The following is a 25,672-nucleotide window of genomic DNA, read 5'->3' on the forward strand; positions in this document are numbered from 1 at the left end:
GAACTATATTCCTAGAGCAAAGAGCTGCAAGAAAAGGGATTGGGATTGGTGTGGGGGGAAAGATGCAAATTCAGTGGCTATTTTTACTGTTGTATGTATGCTTATATGTTTCTACTGATACATTTAATACATATATGTTTAAAGAATTTTTATCTCTAAAATATCTAATATAAATATAATTTTAAATCTTTCACATATATATGTATATGTGTGTATATGTGTGTGTCTGTATGTGAGGGAACCCCATAATATATGACTTTAAATAGCCGAACTGTGATCCACTCTATGTGGATATTACATATTCTAGTTACATTTTAAATAATACTGAAATTATTTTGATCACTTCTCCTAAAAGATGCATATCCATAAGTATATTACATTACAGATGTGACACTAACTTAGATAATAAGGATCAAAAAAGTTACTCTCATGGTTAAAACTCTGAACTAATCTAGAAAGTAGTCACTTACCTAAGTTATGTCATAATGTATATCAGATAGGCAAAATGTATGGGGATTTCATTTGTTTTCCCTTTTACAACCTACTAAGAGAAGAGATAAAGGAAGGGAAATGTTGTGCGTTTTCAAAGCTGACTTAAACTGTATAAGACTTCACAAATGTCTGAGATACAGTATCATCAGTCTTTCAAACAGCCATATTTCCATATTTTCATCAGCTCTAAACCTCATAGGCCATCATCCTTCTAAAAGAACAACTTCCAATTTATTTCTTCAATCACCTAAATCTAACCAACTATTATAGAGCTTTTAGATGTATTCACAAGGTGAACAATACTATAGTTATTAAAAATGATAATTATCTAAACAGTAGGGGGAGGCAACATGCTGAAGTAAAAGGAGCATTGTTTCTGGAGTAAACAGACTTGGGTTCTACTCCAAGCCTTTCCTGGAAATTACTAGTTATATGATCTTGCACAAATTATTTTCATCTCTTAGACTCTTTTCTTCATCTGCACAATTTGGATTAATCACACTTTTCTTTCAATGTCATTATAAGGACAAAATGAGATTTTATGTAAGAATTTTCCTTCATAAAAGACACTTCATAAAACAAAAGCTATCTAAGTACTAGAAAAATAGAAAAAAATATGTTAATAAAAAATCAGAGTACACAAATAATATCTACAACTATTTAAGATATAGGAAATTAAATTGAAAATGAAAATTGTTGATGATGGGAGAGTGGGATTATGAGTAATTTTAGCTCTAGCATATTAATCAATATTGTTACATTTTTTATTCTTAATTGCAAAATTCATAATTTTAGCTTAAACAAATGTCTTCCACTGTGAGCATGAAGGCCAAAATAAAATTCTCAACCATCCTGAAAAATTATAACCTTAGGAGGAGAGAGTTACTGGGGAAAAGCAGATCAGTCATAGATCTGAGCAGTAAAATAATTCAGAAAATTGAATCTGCCCAGTATTAATATGCGTATGCATATTTTGGACACAGAGCAAATTGTTGTTTCAGGATATCTAGAGATCCACACACATAAAGATGAGCTTGCTAATGCATGCAGTAGTTATATTTAATATATTTATAATTGCACACATAATATTAGCTTGATGATAAAATTCGTATAATACAAAGTATAGTGGAGAAAAGGGAGTCTCTCCTATCCCCATCCCTGTCATTGTTACCCCTAAAAGGTAACTAACCATTACTAAACATTTGGAACAGAGTGTTCCAGACTTTTTTCTATTTTCTGTTTTGTGAGACGAGTCTATAAATCTAAGTGCAATTTTTACCTATTTTAACATTCTGTTCCTTATCCTGCTTTTTTAAAAAGCTGAATAATCATATTTTGGAGAGTAGCAACTCTTTTCTCCCCAACTTACATAAAGAACACTCATAAATATGACATATATATGCTAAATAATGATGAATGGTCTCACAGCAGGAAAGAACAAAGCCCAATTTTATTGACCAAAGTTCTATTTGTATTTATATTTGGAAGGATTATTGATTTTTACTTAAATTAAGTGAAATCGTATAAATCTTAATTATATTACTAAGAAGTATCCCTAGAATATCTGTGTGTAAAAGGTAAAATGCTACAGAAAGAGATATCAAGGAACTTGTAAGGCATTATTATTATAATACAAAATTGTTAACTAAATTTGAATTTAAATATGTTACATTTAAATATTTATGGCAGTGCAACTGCTTCATTATTTTATTATATATACTTCAAAGGTAGAATATTGTTACTCAAACAATTGAAATAGGGAGGCAAACAGTGCCCTAATCAATGAGGTTGCTAATTTTATTAACCGTTATGAGCATATGAAAACAGTTATACTAAGTTTTCCTCAATTTCTTGCACATAAAAATTTTAAAAGACATGCTTATAATAAATACCATAACCATTTTCTTCTAGAGCTTGGCACATGGCAGGCACTCAATAAATACCTGTTGAATAAATAAAAGCAACCTAGTATATACTCTTATAATATAGACTAATTTGTGACACCTACTTTACAAGGAAACAGATTAATTTCAAAATTATCTTTATTTAATTTTTTTGAAATTCATAAAATTTTAACTATAAGTACAGCTGGTCTTTTAAGTAGGGGAAATAGAAGGAAGCTTATATAATATCATTATGTTTTGTCATGAAATCACCCTTTAAAAATGTGAATATTGCAGAGGGATTTAAGCAGGGCTGTAAAGAGTAAATTGGTATGGATTACTTTTTATGGCACTGGTCGGAGAGAAGCAGACAAGAAAAAGAGAGGGAGAAATAATCCAAAGCAGTGGATTCTTGCAGAAGTTAGATAACAAACTGTCAAAAAGTAGCGTTTGGATTTGAGGCAACTGAGAGGAAAGAAGACAGATTTGGAGAAAGAAGGCCAACAGTACAGAAAATAGATTAACATAAACAGAATTAAGAGGATAAAGACAAAAGATGGATCCCTAAGAACAAAGTATTCTGAAGTCCAGAATGAAAAAAAAAATTATCTGAAAAAGCAATAAATGTTAACATCAGCAGGTCTCCCTCATGTGAAGTCCCTCACGTGAAAGAGGATGACGTTGGCTTTGGTGTTTCAAAAGGACTGGGGGAGGGTGTTTGAGAAATTATAACCTGAAGGCTCTTGAGCAGACGACATCTTCCCACAGAGCTCTCTGGGATCTGTATGTGCAAAGGCAGAGGGGGGGAAAGGCCTGCTTTATTTTATTTATTTTTATTTTTTCATTTTTTGGTAATCAAGTTAATATATCTATACATATATAAAATATATATACTCGAAATACATAATTTATATATAGGTTTTACAATATATAAATATAAATAAATATAATGTATGTATATATATTCACATATATATGTATTTGAATGATAATAGGGACAATAAAACTGTAATTGCAGCAATTACAACCTCAGGTCAAAATATTTGGTGGCAGCAGTGATACATCAGTTATATGATTAATAAGTCAGATGTAAGATTAATAACTGGAGAGGTTTCCTCAGCGTGCAGTGAAATCTAGAAATCATCAGCATAATAAGAGACATTTATTTCTTACACACAAACCATTCTGACCCCAACAGTATGCAGAATAAAATGAAATGGAACAATAAACATATCAACAAATAAATATTTTTTAATGTATTTTGAATTGTAGCCCTGCTTAAGAAAATAATTCATACAATTTAATAAAATGGAGTAATTGTGGATAAATACAGACAAGAAGAATCTCAGAGAAGTAAAGTGCTTTAATGTTAGTCTCACAAAATAAACTAATTACTGCAACAGCATCTGAATTTGGAAATAAGTCTCCTGGCAGTTTAGGCAAAAAGGGAAATAGGTCGGTTAAAGTCTATTCATTCAAGTATCAGATCCTCTTTTCAAATAGGCAGGGTATAAATGATAAATGAATAAAGTTAACTTATTTTATGATTTCCGATTACCCAAGTCAGAGATTTAAACCAGCTATGGTAAGTCATAAAAGGATTCTAAGCATTTCCCAGTATATAGTTTGACAAAAAAAGACAGTACAAAATTATTCACTGATGCAAACTTTTCTTTAAATAAACTCAAGAAAGAATCTATTATACGCATTCTTTTGTAAGGCCTGACCAGTGATAGAAGGGACAAAGTCTTTTTGTATAGTTTATTAAATATCCCTCATATATAGTCTATTAAAACTCATAGAAATATTACTGATGGGGGAAATTCTGGCTTCAAGTCCACAATAAAATGTGACTAAAACAACAGCAAATAACCCAAACACATAAACGTGGACAGAATTCCTTATGCAAATAATTTCAGTAATTATGTTTGCTTGCCTGCTCACATAATAATACATAATCCATTTTGCCTGCTACTTCCACCCTATCCCCAACCACCTGCCCTCAATCATTGCCTGTATTTCCCCTATCTGAAGCATGATTATTTCCATTTCAAAGTGATGAGTTTAGTGATTTATTTATAATCAATCACTAAGATAAACAAAATAAGATTAACCTCTGAAATAATAGCCATAAAAGTATTCTATAAGTAGGTATTAGAGACACAAAAGTTACTCTGTTGGGAAACTACTCTTTAAGGGCCATAAGCTTATGAATATAAAAATCAGCATTAGGGAAATAGTAAGGAAAAATTGGAATAAATTAAAATTAATGTACTTTTTGATGAAAATGTTAAAATTACCAACACATATATCTTCACTAGGGAATATTTTTAAGAAAATAACTAAAACGTAAGAAATGACTGAATGATAACAACCTTAGCATACAGTTAGGCATATAGTTAAATTCAGGTTGGTCACATATGTATGGTTAAAGATACATAACATTAACACTATTAATTTCCAATGCTTCCTTGCTAAAAGCCAAGCTATTACTTCTAAAGACAACAGCGAAGACTGTCAACTACCAGCCCACTGAGGGAGAAGGGAAAAAAAGATGAGAAAACAAGCAACCAAATCAGACTGTGAAAAATGACAGGTTTCATTTTCTAAACTTCCAACATATCTGCAAATTTCTTTTCTCCTCGAAAACCTGTTATCAGCTCATTCACTATAGTCCACCTAGAGTTAAGAAAAAAATTGGGCAAAACCTTAAAGCAGACAAGATTGGGCACAAAATTGAGAATAAAAGAGCCACCAATCCAATGTTCATCTCAGAAAGTCCTAACATCACACCTAACTCTTGAACCTCCTCAGTAATTACTAAATGTTCAAGTACTACGTCAATCTTAAAAGGAAAAAGGGGAGAAGCATACAAGGAAAGCACATTACCAAACTGCCTCTGAAGTCCTGAGGGAACTTGTAGATCGGGATCTTGGCTTCATAATAATGCTCATTTTGAAAAAAACAAATTCTCCAAGTATTCTGATTAATACATTTCAGTTGTCTTCCTGCAAAGAAGCTTTTAAATATATTCCATTTCCAAGGGAGGCTGCTTGAAGAAATCCATATTTCCAGGAGTCTACCTCCTGCCCCCAGTCCAGCACATACAGAAGGTTCTAAGAGGCAGGAGCACTTTCCTCTTTCACACTGAATTCACCCCAGCACTAGGCTGTTCGGAAGTGACAGTTTCTTTTCTGTCTTGTACTGCCAAGGGAGGAACTGAATTTTGAATCTATTCTTCATCTAGGTCACAAGGGAGACTAACATAATGAAAGAACCACTTGATCGCCTCCAATTCAGTAAGAACAGGTTTAAATGTTTCCAACACCGTAAAAGTACTCAGGTAGAGAGAAAAGAAAATGACCGCGAGGTACTGTAACACCGGAGGGCTGTCAGGGAAGTTCCATTTCAGGGTGACCACAGGAAAACGCTTTTCTCCGTGGAGCAAAGAAATCAGCGAGGGAACAAAGCTTTCCACACTACCATTTGGACGACCGCTTTACCTGCAAACGTGATTTCCGTTTTTGTCCCCTGCTTAGAATCTGATTCCAAGTCTTTGTGAATGAGAACTATCATTCAATCTCACCAGGCAGAAACTATTCCTCAAGGGCTGAATGACGTCCATAGGAAGGCAGTTGAAAACAGCGCAGGGAAGTGTAAGAGGGAAAAAAAAAAAAAAAACAGCGCCCAGGCAGGCCTCTTTTTCAGTCGCTGTACAAAGCTAAGGGGCAGACCCGTGCCAGACACCAAGACTGCAAAAAGCAGACAGAGACCTCTCGAAACTTATAAAACCGTTTCCTCCTCTGGGAAATAAGCTGTCTGTGTTATTCAGGGTAAGGATTTGGTGAGCACTTTTATAAGGAACACACCCCTTACCACCGAATTATTTGTTTACAAAACAACAACAAAAATCCCTGTCATTTCCTCTAAGTACCTCACTGAAAAAATAAAATCTCTCTTCAGAAGCAAACTTGAGAGGACGTGAGGACTTGGCAGCTGTTCAATTGGAGCTGATTTAATGAAATGTCACACTTTGGGGTTAGCTGTAGATATGCAAAGTGCCTCTTAAAAATTCTACAGCATGTAACTGGTTTCATTGCATCAGGCTGTGCTGGAATGTTTAAGCTGAAAAGTCTAATCTATTATTGCTGGAAAAGTGGCGACACATACTAAGGCTGTTATCTTGTACAATGTTTTCTAAACTTTATTTCTTTTGAACATGATATGCAAATTTCACTGATTGTCATACACAAAGATTCTGGGTTTGCTAATTCTTCCGTAATGAAAGAAACTATGTATTGTTTCAACATCTCCCATCATTTTGAAGCCCAATCCCTGCACCATCTCCTACATCTGATATAAAAACTTTTCTATTAGAAGAGACATAAACTAAGCTGATTAAAATCATTCCAAAGAGAAGGAACGTTTGACCACACTGCCTGTCCCTCTGAACATTTGCACAGAGGATATCTGTTCATTTGGATGTGTCAACTTCAATGATTTCAGGTGTGAATTATCAAATGAAAATAATTTAAGCATTTTGATTCCTCAAATGACATGAGTTAGTACGTCGGTGCTCTAGTCTGACGTGAGTTTGGTATTTATTTAGTCTTTGCAGACAGGATGTTGGAGTGCAGTTGTGACCCACCCAGGCAACTCGGAAAATTAATGTAGTAAGGCAACGCCAGAGGCTCTGGCTGCTTATTACAACAAATCCTTTAACTCCTCCCCTGGTCATGCTTCAAGGTGGATTTGTGATTTAGTCTTCTCTAGGTGACCCTCAGGCCTCTTAAGGGAAATGCCAGTAAGTGGTTTTCCACATAGGTGTCTCTTTAAGCTTTTCAGTTTTCTATGTCTGCCCAGGGACATTCACACATTCTGCACTCTGTCCTGTGTTTAGTACATTGCTAGCACTTTAAGGCAGGTTAGTTTATCACATTTTCGGGAATTCAAAAGAACACTTTTGAGACTACTTATTTTGGGGTGGAGGGAAGGAAGAGGGGGCTTAATTTTTTCCTCCTTGGAATTTTAATGTGGGAAAAGGAAGAAAAACAAGCAAACCGAGTAAAATAAACAACTGCTATTTGAAACACTGTCCTCTTCTACATAAGGTCAACTAAATATCTTCTAGTCGCCTTTTCAGAAAGAAAATGTCAGTTATCCCGGATTGTAATGTCTGAATATTGTGTGCTAAACTCTCCTTAAATAATCAGCCCTGTGTTCTGCTCTCCCCCAGTAGGCTTTCTGCCCCAGTGAGATTACTTAGCTCACTGCCACTCCCTTCACCGTCACATACACGTAAGAGTTTAGTGCTGCCCAGCATGCTGTTCCCACCTGACTTGCTAAAAGTTCCACTTATCACGTATCCTAAAAATCTTTCTCTGAAAATCCTACCCTACTTCTTAGGCACATCTATGAAACCCTGTTAAAGTCCTATAATGACTATATCACCTCCAACCCCAAATAAAACAAGTTCAAGTGGGGAGTCTGGCAATGTATGCGACTAACCAGAATACTCAAAGCTATTAGAATTGGTACATCAAGCTTGCCATTACAGAGAAAAGAAAGATGCACAACACTCCCAGGCCATTGAGATTTAATTTTTTATTCTACTTCTACTCCCAATGTTTAAGGTAGTAATAGAATAATAACCTAATAGTACTTAATATTACCATGTTTTCTCTACTCTAAGATAATTTTCTCATGGACATATCTGAAATTGGGATGTGTTCTTTAATCTGAGTGTCCTGTATTTTTTCCTCTGTGAAGCATCTCAGAACGGAGTGGATATAGAACTGCCCTCTGCATTCGTTTGGGTACACAAGCATATAATGATGTACAGGCTGACAAGGATGCCTGAAAGAGGGGGAAACTGGGCTTTAGGAACCACATGGCACTGGTCATTAGGGCTCTGGGAGAACAAGTCTTTGATCTAGAAGCTGCCATTATTTCTCAGCATTCCCATGATGCATTGAATTGTATAATATTGTATAGTCTTCTTTCTATTAGCCTATTGTTACCACAAAATTTCAATGAATTTTACCACAGATGTGAAAGTTTATAGAGTTAGCCATCTGCGTATATTTTGCTGAATTAAACCGTTAGTTTGAGTGATGTTTCTCAAACTTCATTTAGATACCACCTCCACAATTTTTGCCAAATTGGCATTCCATCTACACTATTACTTACTTGATAATTTTCTTCACTGACTCACTTTTTAAAAAACTTAAATAAATTAACTTTAAAAGGTAACTTTATATTTATTCTGTAAATATGTTTGATAAGCTGGACTTATTTTTTTTTCAGAATACAAGTAGCTAAAAGTAGGGAAAAAAAGAGTGCAAATACTACCTAAAATCTTGTCTCATACCTCTAATAACACCCAAATACATTATAGGCAATACTCACATAGAAAGCATTACTTGCTTACAAATAGTTTGGGTGCACATGAAAATATGATCTTTCCATCTCTTAGCACTCAGTGGTGAGAATAACTTGTGGGACTAACGACATTTACCAAGAACCATCAATTAAACATGAAATGTAACTTAAACCAATCAAATGAGGTGTAAACGAATGACTTTACTATACAACCCAGATTTTCTCAGACACTACCACTTTGAACTACCCTGTCCACTTTCAAATCTCATGTCTTCTAAGTAAGCTACTATTTTCAGGTTATAATAGACACTCTATACTTTCACTCTGTCACGAGCAGCTTTATTAGAACCATGTTAAAAACTGATGCAATATTTGTACCTTCAATTTAGTACACAGACATTTCAAATAACTGTTTAAAAAAATGACTGTGAACCTGCAGTTTTTTTAAAGTTTCCTGGTATTCTACATTGTACTCTAACATTCCTGAGGACCAGTCACTTTGAACTCTTGTAGCATTTCCTCATTTATTGAGGAGTAATGTGGTATTTTCCTTACATGGAGGGGAATTTCGAGCAGAATTCTAACAGCCTCTTTTATCTTATTACACTCACTAGGTATACAATAGGATTCAAGGACATTCTTTGTGGCATGGACCTGGCACAGAACTAAATCTTTAATTCCTGAGAAGTCCCGAGTATTATATTTTGAAGGTTCCCTGCCTATTTTATAAAATGTCAGGTTAGGATAATAATAATCATTAATAATAATTAAGCACCTACTAAGTGCTAAACACATTATACATACTTTCTTATTTTCTTTCTTATTAGTCATCAGAACAACTATGCAAATTGTGTAATAATACTGATTTTGTAAATAAAGAAAATCAGCAATTTGTTCAAAGTCAGATCCTGGTGGTATAAAAAGTATTTGGGCGTAGATATTTCTAACTCCAAAGCTTTGCTCTTCGTGTGTGTGTGTGTGTGTGTGTGTGCATGCATGTGTGAGATATGTATTTATATGTGTGTATGGTATTACAAATTGCTATCCAGTTCTTGGATATTAAGTCATCCATCCTCTTCAGTCAGATAGTGGCAATGAATGAATATCCATTAGAAAGTGTTTGTGTGTGTTACAGGCATAATGATGGGTATATTTACCACTAACTTTAGATTTTCAAGACATCCAGGATAAAACAATCTGAATTCACTGTCCTTGTTTCTAAATATTAGGCTTATCAACATGATGATGAGGGCATATATGACAATATAACCAGCCTGTAAGCCATGAAGTATGTAAGACCTTTAGCCATAATGGCGGTTTGCTGTTACCTATGCAACGGTAGGCATTTTTATTGCCTCATTAGGTAATACTAGCTAACAAATGATCATTTTAAAAGGTAATAACAATATCTGAGACCTCGGATAATGCACAGATTTCAATAATTGTCAACAAACTACACTGTTTATCAAAAGGTGCAGAAAACTAGTTTATAAAACTATAATCAATATTTCTACTTGATTCAAAAATGTTGACATAAAATACATTTTGTAATTGACTTTCAGAACTTTGCACTAATTCAAAATATTGCGTTTAAAGAATGAAAATATTGTAGGAATCAAATAACGTATCTAATTGAAAAGTTCATAAATGCTGTTTGTATTTCCTTTGTTTTCCACCTCCCCTCTTCTCCTTTTCTCACTCTTCTTGTTCTTTATTCTTAACTTAAATGCGTCTCTGCCAATTTAACATCATTTTTAAAACCTCTTTATTTTGAAATAATTTCAAACTTACAGAAGAGTTGCAAAAATAATGTAAACCCCATACACAGAACTCCAACATACCCCCATCTCCCCAGATACCCACATACACCGATTCTAACATTTTGTACCTTTGTCATATCATTCTCGCTGTTGGTCTGTCTACCTACCTACCCACCTATTTTCTGAACATTTGAGAGCAGGTTGCACACATCATACTCCTTGAATATATAATATTTCCATGTACATTTCCTATGAACAAGGATATTAACTTATGTAATCACCCTAAGTGTGGTTATCAAATTCAAGGGATTTAACATAGATATAAAACTTACTTTCTATATTCCAATTTTTTCTTATGTCACATTAATGACCTTTTGAGGCTTTTCTCTTCCATTCTTAGATACCATCCAGTATTATGTATTGCATTTAGTTGTCTTTATCTTTCCAGTTCCTCTTTATTTCTTTTTTTAAATTGTGGATATATATACAACTTAAATCTTCCCAGCCCAACCCTCCTAAGCATATGATTCAGTGGGATTAATCACATTCACAATGGTGCAGTACTTTTACTATCATCCATTACTAAAACTTTCCCTACACCCCAAACAGAAAACCTACCTCATTTTGCATTAACTCCCCATTACTCTTATCCCCACCCCTATTTAACCTTACTCTACTTTCTTGTCTCTATGAGTTTGCATATCCTATGATGTTTTCTTTGTTAGGTTAGCATGGGGCTTAAATTTAACATCCCAAATCTATAGCAATCTCGTTTGCTTTGATACCAACTAAACTTTAATAGCATGCATAAACTATGTTCCTACACCCTCCATCACCCTACCTTTATGTAGTTCTTGTCACAAATTATATATTTATACATTATGAGTGCAAAACCATTGCTTTATCATTACATTTAATGCATTTGCCTTTTAGATCCTATTAGGAAGTTAAAAGTAGGGTTACAAATAAAAAAATACAATAGTACTGGTATTTATGTTTACCTATGTTATTACCTGTACTGGAGAACTTTATTTTGTCATATGGCTTCAGTCAATTGTCTTTCAACCTGCAAAACTCCCCTCAGCATTTCTTGTAGGGCTGGTCTAGTGGTGAAAAAGTCCTTAGCTTTTGTTTGTTTGGGGACATATTAATTTCTCCTTCATTTTTGACAGACAGGTTTGCTGGATACAGAATTTTTGGATGGTGACTTTTTGCTTTCATCACTTTAAATTTGTCTTCCCACTGCCTTCTTGCTTCCATGTTTTCTGGTGAGAAATCAGCACTTAATCTTATGGAGGCTCCCTTGTATATGACATGTTGTTTCCCTCTTGGGTCTTTGAGAATTCTCTCTTTATCTTTGGCATTTGACAATCTGATAATAACTTGGTGCAGTACGGTCTACTTGGGTTTATACTGTTTGGAGTTTGTTGAACATCTTGGATGTAGACATTCTTATTGTTCATTAAATTTAGGAAGTTTAAAGCCATTATCTCTTTGAATACTCTCTCTACCCTTTTCTCTCTTTCTTCTCCTTCTGGGACTCACACAATGCATATATTGACATGCTTGATGGTGTCCCACAGGTTCCTCAGGCTCTGCTCAGTTTTCTTCATTCTTTTCTCTTTCTGCACCTCAGACTAGATGATTTCAATTGTCTCATATTCAGGTTCACTGATTCTTTCTTCTGCCAGCTCCAATCTGCTCTTGAATCCCTATAGGGAATTTTTTATTTCTGTTAATGTAGTCTTTGGCTCTGTTTGGTTGCTTTTCATAATTTCCATCTCTCTATTGATATTTGTGTTCATCTATGGTTTTCCTGATTTCTTTTAGCTCTTTGTACATATTTACCTTTAATGATGTAAACATATTTAGGACCATTTTTTAAAGTTTTTGTCTGGTATGTTTCAGGTCTGGTTCTCCTCATTGATAGTTCCTGCTGCTTTTCCTTGCCTAGGTCATTATTTCCTGTTTCTTTGTATGTTTTATAACCTTTTGTTGAAACCTGGATATTTTGATATCTTAATGTGTTTTCACTGGAATTTAGACTCTGAGGTATCTGTTCCTTAAGCTTGTATCTAACTAGAGTTATGACAGAGCTTTTCTTCAACGTCAGGAGCTAACAAAAAGTAAAAAAAAAAAAGACAAAAAGAAAACACCCTTCCCAGTCTTTGCAGATTGACCTACGCAAGCACTCTTCTTCAGGAGTTATCCATACCATGAATTTGGAGAAGAGCTCCAGATCAAAAGTGTAAGCATGCCTCTTGTCTTGGGCATACATGTGTGGTCCTAGGAATCCCCCATTTACATGGACATGAATGTCCGCTCTCCTCTTGGAAACAGTTTCCTCACAGCTCCAGGCACTGTACTGTATGTCCTACAGCCAACAATCCCTTGCCCTGGGTAACAAAACTTGATGTCTCCACCATAGCATTCTGTAGGAGAGCTCAGTGAGTCCCCTTCTGCATGCAAGACAAGTTCTGGGACAATGAGTCCCTCAGGCCACCACCAAACAGATTGGGCTAAACATACATGCTTCCAGTATATGCATGAGGGTTACTCTCTTCCCTGTGGAACTGGGATCCAAGGATCTACAGCAGCCAGTGAGGGGATAGGGTAGGGTCCAACCAGAGTGCCAGGAGATCCTACTGCATTTCAGTAGACTTTTTCTTGATTCAGTACTCACCCTACTACTGGAGTCCTTTATTTATTTTCTTGTACCCTGAGAAAGATATTTCTGCCAGTTCTTGTTGACTGTTCAAAGCTTCTGTAGGGGGATGGAGACCTGAAGTGTCTCACTCCACCATCCTGATCTTAATCATTTTTCTTAACATTAGTTAAAATTACATATTTAATTTTTAGTGAAGAAATACATGAAAATAGTTTACCAAATCAAACAGGCATGATACTGTCCTCACTCTCTCACACTGATCTCTGACCCCATTTCATTTACCAGAGTGAGGCAATGGAAAGGGGATGGTAAGCTCTGGGTGTATCGCTGGGGTTTGTGCACTGGGAGGTTCATTGTAATGGAATCTGCGCCAGCATTGTACAGCCCAAAGGTACAGGATTTTTCCTCTAGGTCACTTCAATTTTTCTAGAGAAGGAAATAAATTTGCCTGCTAAAGTTCCAAAGAAGGAAGAATGGGGAGAAGGGAGCTGGAGGTCTTACTGTTCAGTTTGCAGAATTTCATTTAATCCCTTCTGCTTGCACAGCTCTCCTTCCTGTCTCTTCTGCCTGGTATACCTGAATTTGTCTTCCACGGAGAAGGATTTGAGGGGTATTCTGACCATAATGAGGAAGTGTGAGTGACTGTGGATGTACATATACATTTTACATACTTTCATACAGTGTTCAGAGCCCACCTAACCTCCTAAGTGCCTTCAGTATCTGAGTTCTGTAGTACTGAGACTAGCTCATCTTGCTTCTCTTTTTTATTGCCCCCTTATTGAACTAAGTCATTGACCATTTCTCCATCCATTTCTATCTTTATGCATCATGGTTTGCAGTTACAATGATCTCCTAGTTTCCTCAAAGATGGAATTTACCCTTTTGTTTTTAATACTAGTTAAAGGTTTGGGATAAATTTTTAGAGAAAAATGGGTATAAGGGTCTTTTCTATACCATTTTAAAGCTAAAAATCTCTTAGTTTCACTTTAAAAGTAATGGAATCAAATATGCTTATCTAAGCACAGATATTTAAAAGTTCTTTATCAGTTGACTAAATATATTTCCATCCTCTGTAAGTATAGGTTCAGATTAAGTTTTAATGGTAGATTTGGAATCAGAAAGCCAGTCTTGTTCTCAAATTCTCCTTCTTAGCATTGAAACAAGGGTTTTAAGACAAGTCCTACCCTGAGAAATCAATGTAACTTGCCTTATCCATCAGTGATTCTTTAGAAAGTTTTTGCTAGGTATTATTCAGACATGGAAGGCAAAAAGCAAACAAACAAAAAACCACCACAACCACCAACAAACAACTTTGCCTTGATTAACATCTGGTATGTTGTTTTTTTTTTTAATCCACCCTTTAACTGTTATTTTGTTTAACCATGTACAAATGTTATCCACACATATCCAGACAGGTCACATTATACCTTTAGTTCTGATTTCAGATTCATTGTAACCCTCTATGTTTAATCAAGTAGTTCCAAACTCTAGTTACCTATCTCATGGGCTAAAGCAAATTCTAAAATTAAATGATCTTAATGAAAATAAAAGATTTTAAAAGAGATAAAATAATTGGAAAATTATATTGCCAAATGAAGCCCTTTTTTCTAATGTTGTGAAATAAATTGAGATTTTCATTAAAAGAGGATTTAGAAAATACCCTGTCAGAAATAAATGAACACAGAAGGTATTTTAATAATTTAATACCTGATGTCATAGACAATGAAAGAAATTAATTTATTAGAAAGCAAACTTTCATTGGGGTCTATTTAATTTACATTCGTTTGATATCATTTTCCCCCACACATTAAAAGTAATTGGAAAATTATCTAGGCAACTCCAGCAATTTCTCCTTGACCACATATTTACAAATAAGTTTTATTTAACATAAAAGGTCTGATCTTTGAGACCTTGGTTATTAATTACGGAGGGTATACAGCAGCATGTTAGGAAGCAGTCTTTGGTGTCAGCTTACCTGTGAGTAAATCTAAACTTCGTTAATTACTAGTTGTTTGAGCTTGAACATGTTACTGACCCGTCCTGAATCCTCAGTTTTCTCATTTATTAAATAGAGTTAAAATAGGGTTTTGCGGGGTTTAAATGAGCTAATTTCACCTTGTCAGAACTTCTGGCATAAAGTAAGGGCTCAATAATAAACAATACCTACTCCTAAAAATAAGTTTAAAAAAAAAACAACTCAGCGACTTATTGAGGAAAGCAACTTGAAAAATTAAAAAAGTATGTTAATATTTTGATTTAAGATAATTGTGTTTTTTTTCTTGCTTTAGCCTTTGACCCCCAACTCTCTTTACATAATAAATTGTAAATAGTTTTCCTGCCTTTGGTCTCATACATCTAAGTTTTATCTTCTACATTGCCATTGGGTTATCTTTCAAAGACACAAACCTTAAAATGTTAAATTCCCTGCTTAATGCCAGGAGATTCCTATTCCTACGGAATCAATTCAATCCTTCTTAATGTGTTAAAGACTTCCACCAATTGAATCAATCTATCGTCAGCCTTGCTCTCGATAACTGACCTTTCATACCTGATAATGGCAGCCACGTAATCTTCCATGCCTTTCCCCAAATCTGCCACATTCTTTTTTGCACCAGTATTTTTGCCCATGCTGCTTGCCCTGTTTTATGAACATTTCATCTTCCTCCTCACTTCTTTGCCTGGCAAACGTCCTGCTCACTTTTCAGGATCTAACATGAGCAGTACGAAAGGCCAAACAACTTCAAGACAAACTTGGAAGTTCAGAGTTCTTGGCTTGCTTCAATCTGTGAACATCTGTGAATTTTCGTTATTTTTTTTCACTTGTGTGTGATTTGTTTACAATGTCAGGAAGAATACGTGGAAATCACAGGGGTTTCTGAGACCCATAGCCCCTGTTCCACCTTGATTTTAACTGTGTGACCTTCGAAAGCAACTGAATTGCTCTAAGGTTCAACGGCTTCTTCTATAAAATGAGGACAATAGGACACACCTTTCTGGGGTCATTCTGGAGATAAGAAAACATATCACCCCTTCTATAATCCCGTGCTCTCTTTCGCTTTCAGATCTCTGCACATGTTTCTCTGGCAGGCGAATCTTTCTTCCCTGTTACTTCTCTTTTTTGTCAGGAATTAACTCAGTGGTCACCTGCTCCAGCCCTGTGACCTTGAGGTCTGAATGAGGTGCCCACATCCTCCCACCTCATCCTGATGCTGTCTTCACTTGGCTGACTGTAAGCTACCAACGGGAGACTCCAAGAGGAAGGGATGGGGTTTTATCCATCCACCACGTGTGTCCAGTGCCCAGGACCGGCCTGGCCCTGAGGAAACACTTGGGCCTCCATGGGCTGTGAGTTCCTTGAACACAGCAAATGGGAAGGATTCACCTTTGCTTCACACTATCTAGCACACGACCTGGCCCACAAGGTGTTTGCTTAACAACAGAATAAATCCTTGGTAAACAGAGGCAGGTGAGCCTATTACAGATTTTCTTCCTGTGCCCTCTTGCGGCATTAGCTTTGGAGCTGGAATTAGATTTCAAAACTGATGCCTCTGTCTTCCTTTTCATAATCTATTCCGGAAAATTGCTTTTTGACACTTTCTGGACCAAAAACGTAGTCCCCACTATATCTTTCATAAAATTTTTCTCCTAAAGAAAAAGGAACAGTTTTGGGGTAAGGAAATATCACAGGAAAAGTCTTAGGCAGGCACTGAGCTGACTCCAGCATCCTTGTGGAGGAGGGAAAGATCTTTTCCTAAGGAAAAACAGCCCTGGTCTGGAGAAGCTATTATGCAAGATGTTATTCCACCCTGATCGAGTATTTGAATTATAATAGGGGCTTTTTGGAAGCTCAATTGAAAAGAATGACTTTTGCAGGAAGAATGCCTGGCAGCCCAACAGGACACCTATTGGATCCGTGAACAAGTTGGCTGTGACTCTGGAGAGGAAGGCTACATCCTGAGCAATGCTCTCAAAGCCTATTTGGAGCTTCTAATAAGTGCTTTCCAGGTATTGTCACATTTACTTTTATATTGACCTCAAGAAGTAGATTTTGTAGACTCATCTATCAGATGAGGGAACTGCAGCACAGAGAATGTTCCCTAGCTATGTGGGAAGCACCAGGTCAGAACTCAGGCCTCCTGACTCCCAGGGTAAGGATCTGAAGACAGCAGGAAGAGTTTTTCCTATTTACTTAGCTTTCGCTATGCCATGAGCTGGGCAGATGGTCTGCACATGTTATCTCATTTAAAATTTGCAACCATCTCATGAGCTAGATACTATTAATTCCTCCATCAAACAGTTGAGGAAACTGAGGACTAAGGAAGGTTAAGAAGCTAGCAAATGATCACATAGCTAGTAAACAGTTAAATTGGGATATAAACTCAGATGTGTCTGTTACAAGAGCCAAGCATCACCTGGGGAAAACCAGGACCCTAAGAACTAAACAATGGCAAATAGCGTTTCAACAGAAAACTATGTAACAATTCTTTGAACAATTCTTAGACAAAGATAACAGAATGGATAAATTTGTCACCCCCAGTCACAGATCATTAAAAATTGATCACTGTTTCCATTCTAGGAATTAAGGCTTTCAAATGTTTCAAGTGTTTAGATATCAGGTGGCAAGTGTATCTATAAATATGGTGTTCAACAGTAACTTTTGAAAAAAAAAAAAAGTTATTTTTATTTTATTACCGTTGTTCCGTTTTTTTGAAATGAAGAGAATTTCCTTTATTTTCCCAAGAACAATTTCTGGGATGTGTGGGGGAACCCTGGGCCCAGGGCATTCTCTAAGGGCCTTGAAGACTGCACACAGCAGCCTGCGTGACCTAGGTCAGTTAAGGTTTGACCCATTCTCCTTGTAAAATCAGGTGCTAAATGTCATCTACACCCAAAACTACTTCCTCCCTGAGACTCCCTGAGATGCTATTACTTACAAGATAATCTATAATGTTCCCCTCCTCCCTGTTGATTACAATCAATCCTTCTCTATGTTGCAAGTCCCCCAATCCCTCCTTATGCTCTCATACCCACTGAAATGTTGAGCCCTTATAACCAGCTTATTCAGCCCCCTCAAAGGGCGGAGTATCTTCACATAGAGCTCTGAACCTGCCGCCATTCAGAGCAGCTCCTGAATCCATTCAGAGAAGCTCCTGAATTCAGAGCAATGTGACTCGACTTCCCACCCTGTAGGTGAGCTCCAAAATAAAAGCTCATGTCTCAAAACATGTCCGGTGCTTTCTTTAGTCCTTTGGCTATAAAAGCCCTCTTGGGCCATGACAATGTGTGTTTTATATTTTCAGTTATTTTTTTTTAATTAAAAAACAATTAAGATAGCTCTTGTATAAGGAATAGGAAAGATGACAGATACAATTTAATTGGATCGTGTATATCCATGCTCATGGGGAGGAATACAGCCTGTTCCTTCCAAGCAGGCAGTGTACTCTAAAACAAACAAGTGTTTAAACACTTGCAAACACCATAGAATTGTGATTTTCAGAGAACTGTTTTAGTGTGTTCCCTGTGTTCTTAATGAGTGTGTTTTGATATTTTTGCCAAAAAAAAAAAAAAAAAAAAAAAAAAATGAGTCTTAAGAACAGTAATTGGCAAAAGTTGCTTTATGGAAAGTTGAAGGCAAATGAGTTGGAAGAGGGAAGGCCAAAATACTCTCTATTTTCAGGGCATATTGTTATTCCATATGGGGAGGGAGTATGAAATAGTTTTCACACCCAAGCCCAAGAAATCCAAACTTCCATTTAGCTGACATCTCAGTGAGTCAGATTCTCCCAGGACCTAAGTTATTCTCTGTTTAGCAATCAGATTTCTCTGTAGGCAGTTAACCTTTGCTTACAAGACACCTTATAGTAACTTAAAATTATAATTAATTTGAAGCACAGAGATTACAAAAACAATGAAAATTAAAAAAAAGAACATTAGTTATTTAAAAAATAACTATCTTGCACATGTGGAGTAGCTTAGGTAGGGCTGTTTTAATGTTTTTTTTGTAGGCCCCACTACATATCATACACAAAATATTAAAATGCACCCACATCTCACATTATACATTATTTTTACTATAAAAATTTGGAAAAGATCCCTATAATATTGCTTTTGAAATTATTTGGCTACTATTAAACGCATTTAACTTATGATTGGTCCCAATTTCTTTACAATCATCAGGCACACCCAGGAATACTTGCAAAATGAAAAAAAAAAAAAAATTCAGTTCACAAGATTTTTTTTTTCTTTTTCGAATGTAGTAAACTCTTTATGAATACTCATCTGATCATTACTGAAGTTTACATAGTGTTATATTTTGAACATATAATTAAACTTTAATCTTGATTTTGCAGCTCTCTTTTTGTGTTTGGGACCAATTGCTTTATTTTTCTGGTCTCAGATGTTTTCATAGGACCATGAAAAGCTTAAAGGCTCCAGGCACTGAGGACCATAGCAAAGTCATGGACACCAGGACCCTGGGGTTGGGATCTGGGGGTACAGGGAATTCTGGTAAGAAGTGATTCATGCAAGGAGACATATTTACTGTTCCCAGATAGTGTGCTATTTCCTGCAATAGTTTGATAATTATGAGTTAAACCTTACTTTGCTAATGAGGTAAAGCAGGACATCAAGCATTCACTTCATGATTACTCATGATCCAGCTAATTAATGGGGGGAAGAAGGTAAAGATGTGGTTGTCACTCTCCAGCACATAATAGTTTAGCTGGGAAGAAAAATGTAATTCTTCTTAAGGTTTTGTCTCTAATAATTGAATGCATGAGATTGCAAGATAATGAATGCCTGGTTTGGGTATTTAAAGAACCAAACTAAAATAATAATATGATTGGTCTTTGCTAAGTCATCCTTTAAAATACCTGACTAGTGAATTATGGATTAAGACAGATAGGGTCTCAGAAGCATCACATTGCTGGTGGCCCCAGCATTCTCCCCGTTGTGGAGGAAGCCACCTGAGAGTTCTGTGCAAGGGCCAGTTGAGCAGGGAGATCATTTATTTTCACTCTGTCCCAGGAAGGTAGTCCTGAACCGGGGTGAGCTGGCTACTCCAGTTAGAGAAACTGCAAATGCAGAAAGAATTTAGCCCGAAGTAAAGCAGGCATATCTGAGTTTAACTCTCCATCTGACCCTTGTTCTGGCAGATTGCTCAGTGGATATGGGCTGAAACAAACTGTTTTCTAAAGACCAATGGAGTGTACTGCTTTGCAAATAGCACCGGATATTCAACATAGACCTGATTAACCAAGTGCTTTTTCTTCATTGTTGTTGTTCTCACCTAAATACAGCCTATAATGGAAATAACACAGTTTCAATAATGCTGAGGCACTCGTGCCCTTCTCTGGCTGGGTGTGTGTGCAGGTACACCATGGAGTCAATGCCTGAGTGACTCTCCTGACATCAGAGTCCCGCACCAGCGAGGGCAAATCTGGCTGAGGGTCACTGCATGTCCAATCTGAGGATGGTGAGTCACTATTTCATACTAAGCTCTGCCACTGCATGGAAAGACCACCACTACCCTCACCTGTTCAAAGAAATAAACGTGTAATTACATGTCTCCAACTACTTAGAAAGAGGATCATTTCTGAGAACATTTGTCTTCAACTATTGCTTGACATGACTGCAGCAGGAGAAGTTGCTAGAGAGGATTTAATTCACCCTGAGGAACTGTCTAGCAGACTGAATTTTGTAAAATTAATTGAGGGAACTTAATGTTGATCTTTGATTCCTAGCATAAGAGACATACGAGGAAGCTGTCTCGCTAAGACAATCATTTAAAGTAACAAAGAGAAAAACCTTTCTGTGCGAGGGATTATTTTAGCAGGGTCCCTGTGTATGTCTGTGCAGGTGGTGCATGGCACAACACCAGAGGGCACCATTTACACAAATCATGATGTGAATTGTACCTCCTGGCATCATGTAACATGGAGCCCTGCATTTCTGTTTCTCAAATTACAAGGCAATGCAAACTCTATTTTCTATGTTCAAACAGATCTCAAAGGTTCTCAGGTTAAAGCACTAAGGTTAGCACCAGGCTGTACAGAGAAAGCAATATGAGACAGAGGCAAGGAACAGGTGGGGTCAGACTGACAAAGTTTAAATCTCAACTCAGCCCTTTATCCAAATTGAGTTGCTTTACCACTTTATGCCTTAGTCTCCTCAATTGTAAAATAAGTTTAATCAGGGTGGTTGGGAAATGATATTACACTATGTGGGAGCCCCAGGCCCAGGGCCTTCCCCAAGGGCCTTGAAGACTGTGCACACAGCAGCTTACATGACCTAGGTCAATTAAGGTTTGATCTATTCCCCTTGTAAAATCAGGCCTCTGGCACTAAGTGTAATCTATAGCTTACCACCTTCCTGAACTCCCTGAGATACTAGTAGCTACAAAATAATCTATAATCCTCCCCTCTTCCCTGCTGACTACAATTGATCCCTCCCTCCTTCACAAGACCCCCACTCCCACACTTATACCCATTTAAATATCTTTGCCCTAACCCTTATAAACCACTCCCTGGCACCCCTTGCTTTTGAGGAGTATCTTCACGTTGAGCTCTGAACCCACCGCCATTCAGAGCAGCTCCTGAATTCAGGGCAATGTGACCGCCTTCCCACCCTGTAGGTAAGCCCCGAATAAAAGTTCATGTCTCAGAACATGTCGGTGCTTTCTTTAGTCCTTTGGCTGCAAAAGTCCCTTGGGCCATGACAGACTATGCAGATAAAATACTTAGAACTGTGCCTAGCATACGGTCAAGGACTCAACAAACGTTAACTCTAACAGTTAAAGAAGATAATATCTCCCTTTTGCGCAATCATTAGGATCCTTGAATGAACAAAAAATGATCACAGCTGCTTTATTATGATTGGGTCTCAAGAGTATTTCTGACCCCAGAAAAACCTCGTGCCCTTTAAGGCTGAGAACTAGGAACAGTTCGACAAAATGTTTTTGGAAAAAATGTAGAACAGTTTGGTGACTGTCATTAGGAGTTTAAAAGAGTTTGTTGTAGGGGCTGTCTCTGCTGTATACTTTCAAATGTCCTTATCACTGAAGGCTAATAGAAATCGAGGAATCTTCAGATGTTGATGGAAAATGAAACACATTCCAAATGTGGGGCAGAAACTGCAAAAATAATTCTTTGGGGGTAATCAGACATCAAAAAATGTCACTCTTAGAAAACTAACCAAGTAGCTTTTAACTATTGATTAATAAACTTTTCTAATGAGCTTCAGTCTTACTTTAATAAAAAGTTAGATATGGTTCTGAATTTCTCAGTCCACAAGTAGTAGACCAAGGAAAACATGATAGAAACTACGGAAATATTATTTGTTACTGACTTCATGTCAACCCAAGGCAATTGTGAAGCCAATAGTGTGATCTTTTTCTGGTTTTGATAGGCTTGTTGGCTCCTCAATACATCCCCTTTCCATCAGGCTCCTGTATCCAGGTGGCTCTCCTGATGTCCAGGGTGCCCACTGCCTTTGCTGGCCTATTTCTAACATTATTGCAATGAGACAGGAACCTCTGCCCTCAGGCTGACCTTTGATTGTAAAGCTGGGGACCATGTGGCAAATGTGTCATGTTCAGATGACCTTCCCTGTGTGGCCCGTTTTTGCATCTTTTCCTCAGAAACTTAGCAACCAGCATGCCAATATAAGGTGACTCTTCTGGAGAAGATGCTCCCCCTTCTCTATGCCCTCTCCTCCCACCACCTCAGCCTCTCTTCTCTTTCAGAGGTGACACTGTTGCTGTAAAAAGTGAAGCAGGTTAAGTGGAAGAAACACAGCAGCTTTAGAATGATGATGAATAGCATCTCATATTTATCCTCAATGTCAGGATAACAAGGACTGGTGGGGCTGGGCATATTGAAGATACAAGTCTTAAAAGGGGGCATCTGCTATTCAGCTTGCCCTTTCCTGCAGGAATGAGGACCCACCACGGCCAACTTTTCCTATTTATAAAGAGAAACTGAAAATTAGGAATTATACATGAAATCTCATTTTAAATGGCAGCACTCATTCAAAATTTTAAAAAATACTGTCTGATCAACACTGTGAAAGCCAAACAAAACAAGTTGGAGGTGGAGGTGATAGTTGTAACACTAGCTTTTTTCTAGCCATTTGTGCCAGTTTGAATCTATTATGTCACCCACAAAATCCATGTTCTTTAATGCAGTCTTGTGCAGGCAGATTGATTAGTCTATTGATTATGGTGGAACATTTGATTGAATTATTTCCATGGAGGTGTGGGCCCTGCCCATTCAGAGTGGGTCTTAACCACTGGAGTCTTATAGGAGAGCTCACAGGCAGAAGGAGCTCAGAGCAGCCAAGAGAGACTTTTTCAGCTAGGGAGCTGAAAGAGATGCTGAGAAATGCTTGGAGACATTTGGAGATACTAGCCCAGAGTTTGCTCCACAGAAGCTAAGAGAGGAACCCAGACACTTAAGATGCACAGGAGCTGAAGAAGCTTAGAGAGATAAGCCCTGAGACATTCTGGAGAAAGCCATTTTGAAACACAACCCGGGAACAAAGGATCAGCAGATGCCAGCCGATGCCTTCCCAGCTGACAGAGGTGTTCTGGATGCCATTGGCAATTCTTCAGTGAAGGTATCCTCATGTTGATACCTTAGTTGGGACACTTTCATGGCCTTGCAACTATGAATTTGTAACCAAATAAATCCACTTTATAAAAGCCAATCCATTTATGCTATTTTTTCATAATGGTAGCATTAGCAAACCCAGAACACCATTGTTTAAACTTACTAATTTACTGTTTTATTAATCTCTGATAAACTCATTTATGCTGAGTGGCTAATGCATCCAAGGGGTCATATCAATTATTCATATTTTAATAGTGGATATAGTAAATAACAACTTAACACAGTGGAATTAATTGCCAGTGGTAAATATTTTGGGCTTTCAGGAGAAAATTTTTGAATTGTAGAATAAATTGTGATAAAACGACAAGGTCTATTCCACCCATGCATAAAAGCAATCCTTGTGGAATTAATTAAAAAAAAAAATTCCTGCATTACTCTTTGACTAATCATTATCCAAAGTCTAAGTGACTGGTTGAATCAGGAATTTGGTTAGGTAAGCCAGAGTAGGCAGAAGGAAACTAACATTTAGTCAATTCCTATTATCCATTTGGTGCTTCATTTTCTCTGTTAATCTTCAAAACATCCCTATAAGGTGGTTATAATTATTCCTTATTTTGGAACTGTAAATTGATGTTTGGAGAGGTCATGCCTAACTCCTTTGAACCATGCTCTTCCATTATACAATGGGTGTTGGCGTTGTCAAACATTAATTCAGGAGTGGTATAGCTAGCAATCAGTAAAACATGTGCATGGACACGTACATCTCAGCATTTAAAAACAAGGTTAAGCTGACTAGGTTAGTCAAGGTCAGCCCCCAGCTGATAATTCCAAGCGAAGAATTCTGTGCTAATAAATAGACTCTTTTCATCTTAAATGAGTCATCATTGGGTTGTTGTTAGTCACTATAGAGATACATATATTAACTGGGTCCTTATTTGTCCTTTAAGTCAAGCCGTGTCCTTTAACTCACGGCTGAGGTGTAATGAAATTTAAGTAGGGGACTTAACTCTTCAGAGCTTTCTAAAGAAGAGATGGGGGCCTTGTGGGGTTGGAGTAGGAGGGGTCATTAGAGATTGGGGGGAAATTAAGAGATAGTAAAACTCTCGACTCCAAAGACAGTTAAGGGTAGAGAGTAGAAAGTGAAACCAGTTCATATACACTTATGACAGCTTCAGACTTAACTTATAAGGGTGTCTATCGATGTTGTGATATTTGTTAAGACTGTCAAAAGTGCTAAAATGTGTCCTTATATGCAGTATCAAACACTACTATGATATAATCAACTTAATCCAACTTCACAACAATCCCAAATGATTAAAACTACTCTCTACTTAGACTAGTATTACATACTCATAAAGATGGATCAGTAAATATTTATGGAACATTATGGTAAATACAAAGAAGTAGTCCTTATCTCAGGAATTTATAATAAACGAGGGGATTAGGTGATAAGAAACATATATATGTCCACAAAAAAATACCATATTATTGTGTTTTATTCACTTCATAGGTCTTATTGTATCTAAAATTTTCTTGTTCTTATCTTTATTGTAGATCTTACCTACTGCAATAGAACTTCCATGAGTGCACAAATTGCCCATTTGTATCCTCGAATGTTTCCAGTGCCCAGAACAATGCCTAGTGCACAGGAGGCACTTAATAAATATTGGGCAAATGGATGAATGATGCAGAATGAATGTTATGATGAGAAAGTGGAGAAGGAAAAATCCTCGTGGGCTGAACAGTCAGAGAAGGTTTCAAGGAAAAGGGATCCTAGACACAGGGCCCAAAAGAGAGAAGGCGATTCCCTTGAGAAGACGGACATACACAAAAATGACAGGTGAGGCCTAAGAGATGCTTGGGGCAATGTAAAGGGCTCCT

General features: G+C 36.9%; 1 protein-coding gene across 15 annotated transcripts in view; it reads right to left on the reverse strand.

Moving 5' to 3' along the window:
- Positions 1-25,672, reverse strand: part of PDE4D (phosphodiesterase 4D) — a 1,663,062-nt gene that overhangs the window by 341,478 nt on the left and 1,295,912 nt on the right. Inside the window, exon 1 of one of the 15 annotated variants that reach the window (XM_037799056.1) lies at positions 5,265-6,011. The exons of the other annotated variants lie outside the window; for them this stretch is intronic. Coding sequence (XP_037654984.1) covers positions 5,265-5,329 — 65 coding nt within the window. The 5' untranslated portion in view covers positions 5,330-6,011. Of the gene's footprint in view, positions 1-5,264; positions 6,012-25,672 lie in introns of those variants that run through there. 15 annotated transcript variants of the gene reach the window in all.

This window comes from Choloepus didactylus, chromosome 11 (assembly GCF_015220235.1).
Source record: "Choloepus didactylus isolate mChoDid1 chromosome 11, mChoDid1.pri, whole genome shotgun sequence".
In the NCBI taxonomy this organism is placed as follows: Eukaryota; Metazoa; Chordata; class Mammalia; order Pilosa; family Megalonychidae; genus Choloepus; species Choloepus didactylus.